The following is a 4,666-nucleotide window of genomic DNA, read 5'->3' on the forward strand; positions in this document are numbered from 1 at the left end:
CACCACAGGAAATTTAAGTTCTTTTTCCGTGGTTATATATATTACAAATTCTTTAATAGCATAAATTATAAAGTATCATAATATATGTCTGATATGCTATTGATTTTCAATTCTTTTAAAAATTTGCATTTTGTTTTCATTTTAGACCCAGCCCTTACCTATTTGAAAGAGATCATAAATTGTCCACAAAAAATGAGAACTTACCAGTGATTATTCTCTATGCAGAAATTGGTACAAGAGCATTTGCTGAATTTCACAGAGTATTGTTTGAAAAAGCCCAAAATGGTAAAATTCTGTATGTTCTCCGCCACTATATTCAGGTGCATGCTTTTTTCAAATTTTACTTTAGCACATGAAAAATAATTTCTGCATAATTTCCTTGCTAGATTTACATAAATGCTTTCCCAAGGAGAGGTTATTTTTAATTCAACACAATACATGTTAATTTCTGTATGTATGTCTTTGTGTATATGTATGGTGCATGCACATGAATGTGTGGTGCCTGTGCATGAATGTAGAGGCCTGAGCAAGATGTCCAGTGACTTCCTTTGTTGCTTTCTGCCTTATCACCTTAAGACAAGATTTCTCAGTGAACCTGAAGCTCACAGTTTCAGATAGACTGGCTGGCCAGCAAGCTCTCCAGATCCACCTATGTCCCAACTGCTGCGGTTTACAGGCATGTGCAGCCATGCCAGGCTTTTAGTGTGGGTGCTGAGTACTTGAACTTGGGTCCTTATGCTTGCAGAGCATACATGCTTATCCACTGAGCCATCTCCACAGCCCCACCCAACATGTCAACTTGTATATAAAAAAACAAAATACTGGGATCCTGTCATACAGAGAGAAAGAGAGAGAGAGAGAGAGAGAGAGAGAGAGAGAGAGAGAAGAGAGATCATGTTTTTCTTGAATTTACATTTTTCTATTGAGATTTAAAGCCTGGATTGAAAACTACTTAATATGTATAATATTTGATAGGCCCCATAGACATATTTTTCCATAAAAATATATCACAGCAAGGAAATCCAATTGCTAAGCATGGAGTAAGAATACTTTTTTGAAGTGTCTTTTTCTATTTTCATAGTATTCAAAAACATGAACAGTAATATCCCAACTTCATTGTAAATTATTGGAAAACTATGTGGTTGTTGCAATATTAGAACTCATAATTAGTTACTTCTACCAAGAAGGATTTATATTTTTGTGCATGTGTGTAAACCAGCAAGTTTATTGGGGTTGCAGGAGCAGAAATGACTCAAAGACAGCTGCATCATCAAAATCCCACCCCAGCATGGGTAATAGCTTACAAAAGCAGTAAACATGGAACTCACTATATACCTTGCAGGCAGATCAACAGATTAAAGAGTGTCTTTTCTGAGCAGCTCTGTTGGTTTGAGCCTCTTCTAGGTAGCTAGGCAGCTTGGTTGGTCTCTACCTTGTCCAGTGGGCTTTGATGGTTTGAACCTCTTCTGCATAGTGCCATTGGTCTGAGTCAGGTCTATATTTTTAATCAATAACGCCTATTTAAAATTTAGAAAAGTTGTTTATATGGTTGACTTTGACATAACGTAGATCAGATAGATGTTTAGAATGATAGAAGCTTAAAGACTTTTGAGTAGAAAGCTGGAGGTTTTATTCATAAAGTGAATATTTTTCTATATATATTCCTTTTTATTTATCTTTTTTCTTTTAATTTTTTTGAGACAGGTTCTCGCTATGTAGCCCTGACTGGCCTCCAACTCAGAGATGTGCCTGCCTCTGCCTCACAAGTGCTGGGATTAAAGGCATGTGCTGCCACACCTAGCCCCCTTTTTAATATTTATTTTTAATAACGGTGTTTCCATGTATAGATGTAATTGATGTTCACCGCCTTCATTGCCGTTTCTGATCTCCTTTCTGCCTTTTCCTCTTCTACTTACCTAATAGTCCCCCAAGACTACTTTCATCTCCTTTTTTCACCTCAGATTTCACAGTTAAAACAGTATTCATTACTTCTTTCCTTCACCTTGTTAAGGTTTAGTTTTCTTGTGTCTACTTTAAGTTGTCTTTAGATGGTTGAATTTAGATCTTTTTTTTCTTTTTTTACTGCTATAAGCATTTACTGGTACAGATTTCTAAGAACTGTTTTAGTGTCCTCCCTCACATTTAACATATTTTATATATTTAATATTGATTTGATTTAGAAATTTTTGTGTATATGTGTTGAGTGCATGTATTGTGTATATGTGATGTGTACACATGTGTATTCAGGTGCTGCATGTGCTTGTCTTTTTGCATGTGGAGGCCCTTTCCCCAAATTAAGTGACCTAGAGCAATTAGTATTTCTGTTAATTTAGGGGAAAGCTATAAATACTTTTCAAGTACTATATAGTATTCGTATGAGTAAGCTGAGACAGAACATATAAGTTAAGTAAAGCAACCTTATTATTCAGACATAGGTGCTAGAGAATAGAAACCTAGGATTCGTAGTTAAGAAGGCTTGACAAAGCTGCCTATTCTATTATAGAGTCTTAAACATATACTATGCTGGCATCCCTAGACATTACATTAGCACGTGAATGTTCAAGTTAACCTCTCACATCTGTCTGACCCTGAGTTGTACTGAAACTTAGGGACATTGAAAGGAGCAGTGCTTTTTTTGTTTTGTTTTGTTATTTTAATAGGAGGAGGGCACTGGATAAGTAAAGCTAAAGCATTTTAGAACATCTTGTTCTAGGAGAGATGTAAACAGAGCCTGGGCTACTCCAGCCCTTGCCTTCATGTCTCAGGATGCTGAATCACGAGCACATTGTACGGTTATTCTGAGAACTACATATAGGAAATAGGGAATAGTTGTGATATAGAAGCCATGAAGGAACTCGTCCATCATATTAAGCATGTGATTATATGTTAATAAAATGTTTTCTCAGTGTTCCTCACCATTCTACTTTTAATTTTTCATTGTATGGTTTTGATTAAATTACTGCTATTTACTGGAAATGAGGAAATCTTATTAAATATTCTTGAGTATTTTGGTAAAGTAGAATATTGATATTTTAATAGTCTATAAGATGTGGGTTCATTATATGTATGTATATTTTATAAATATACACATACTTAAGTCATTTGTGGTGCCTCAGTGCTAAGCTGTTCACAAAGCAGTACGATAGGAACATTCTTTTTCTCAGAAAGCTTCCATTTAGTGACAGGAGGTGAATAATCAATAAGTACATTATGTTAAATGATAATAAAATACTTCAATAAAAATATGAAGGTGGGGCTGGAGAGATGGCTCAGCGGTTAAGAGCATTGACTGCTCTTGCAGAGGACCTGGGTTCGATTCCCAGCACCCACATGATGGCTACAAACCGTCCTTAACTCCAGTTTCAAGGGAATCCGAATCCCTCTTCTGACCTCCGCGGCATTGCGTGACACAGGTGCACTCACATACATGCAGGCAATACACTCGTACACATAAAATAAAAATAATAAATAAAATGTTTTTTAAAATATATGAAGGCAAAAGAGGGTCAAGTGATACAGATGCCAAACATTTCATATAGATGATTCACTTAAACTAAGAATTCTCAATCATTTCCCTTGTTTGTGAGAAAAGTAGATATGATGTTCCCATCAATTGCAATAACACATTATGGCTGTGATTCTCTGAGTGTGGCAGACCAGAGATGAGAGACAAATTATAAAGGAATAGAAGTTATAGCATTAAGTTATAACTTATTTAATGAATTACATATTGCACACTTACAGTAGCTATAACGTAAAATTTAATCAACATGTAATTCTAATGAAAATAGACTTATGTTTGCTTCTTTTTGAACAGATGCTTTTTTGTGGAGGAAAGAAGAGAAGAGCCACTTTTGGCATCTGAGCATTTTGCTTTACAAATCCCACTAAACTACAATTCAGTTTTTATTTTAATATATTTAAAATGGGGAAATGCATATAAATTTGATAAACATTTTTCTTTCATTATCAAGGAGCCAATAACTACTTATAACTAATAATAGAAATTGATTATGTGGAATTGTATTCCCTTTATGAACTCTGACAAGATATGTGGCCTTATGATTTCAATTTTGCAAGCCACCAGCTAATTGTCTTTTGGATGAATATTTGAAATATATTGTAATTGAGCTATATGAAAATTAAAACTCTTGGGAGATTTTTTACTTAGGTTACTGTAATTATAAATAACCCAGTTTTTACATGCTATCTTTCATTGCAATATGTTTCTGAGATACTAGAAAATTAAATTTTAGTGTAGGCAGCACTGTTAAATACTGCTTGTGTATCTGAAGCCATTCTTACATGTTCTTATGTGGAAATAAAGCAGGTGAAGGGATAGTGACTCTGTTCAAATACTTATTTTTAAGGCTAAGAAACTTGACTGTATTGGACCTTTTGTTGACTCATTGTAGACTTGAGCATCAAAAATCATATTTTTTACATTATAAAAGTGCTAGGGAGTTGTGGAAAAGTTTTTAGTAAGGAAAATTTTCTCAAAATTCTGATTCCTTGATAGACTATGTAGAGAACATATGTACCTTCAAATAATAGTGTTTCACAGTAGTTAAAAGCCTTCAGTATTGGGCTCAGGGATATAGTCCAGTGGTAGAGTGCTTGCTCTCTAATATTAATATTAATAATTTATTAATAATTAATATTAATA

At 34.3% G+C, this 4,666-nt stretch overlaps 1 protein-coding gene across 7 annotated transcripts in view; it reads left to right on the forward strand.

The window, feature by feature from the left end:
- Uggt2 (UDP-glucose glycoprotein glucosyltransferase 2) overlaps positions 1 to 4,666 on the forward strand; it is a 259,231-nt gene that overhangs the window by 17,742 nt on the left and 236,823 nt on the right. For all 7 annotated transcript variants that reach the window (XM_029558882.1, XM_029558884.1, XM_029558883.1 and 4 more), the window contains one exon: positions 146 to 320. In XM_029558882.1, coding sequence (XP_029414742.1) covers positions 146 to 320 — 175 coding nt within the window. The remainder of the gene's footprint in view (positions 1 to 145; positions 321 to 4,666) is intronic.

The sequence above is a fragment of the Nannospalax galili genome, unplaced genomic scaffold (assembly GCF_000622305.1).
Source record: "Nannospalax galili isolate Female #2095 unplaced genomic scaffold, S.galili_v1.0 scaffold528, whole genome shotgun sequence".
NCBI lineage: Eukaryota > Metazoa > Chordata > Mammalia > Rodentia > Spalacidae > Nannospalax > Nannospalax galili.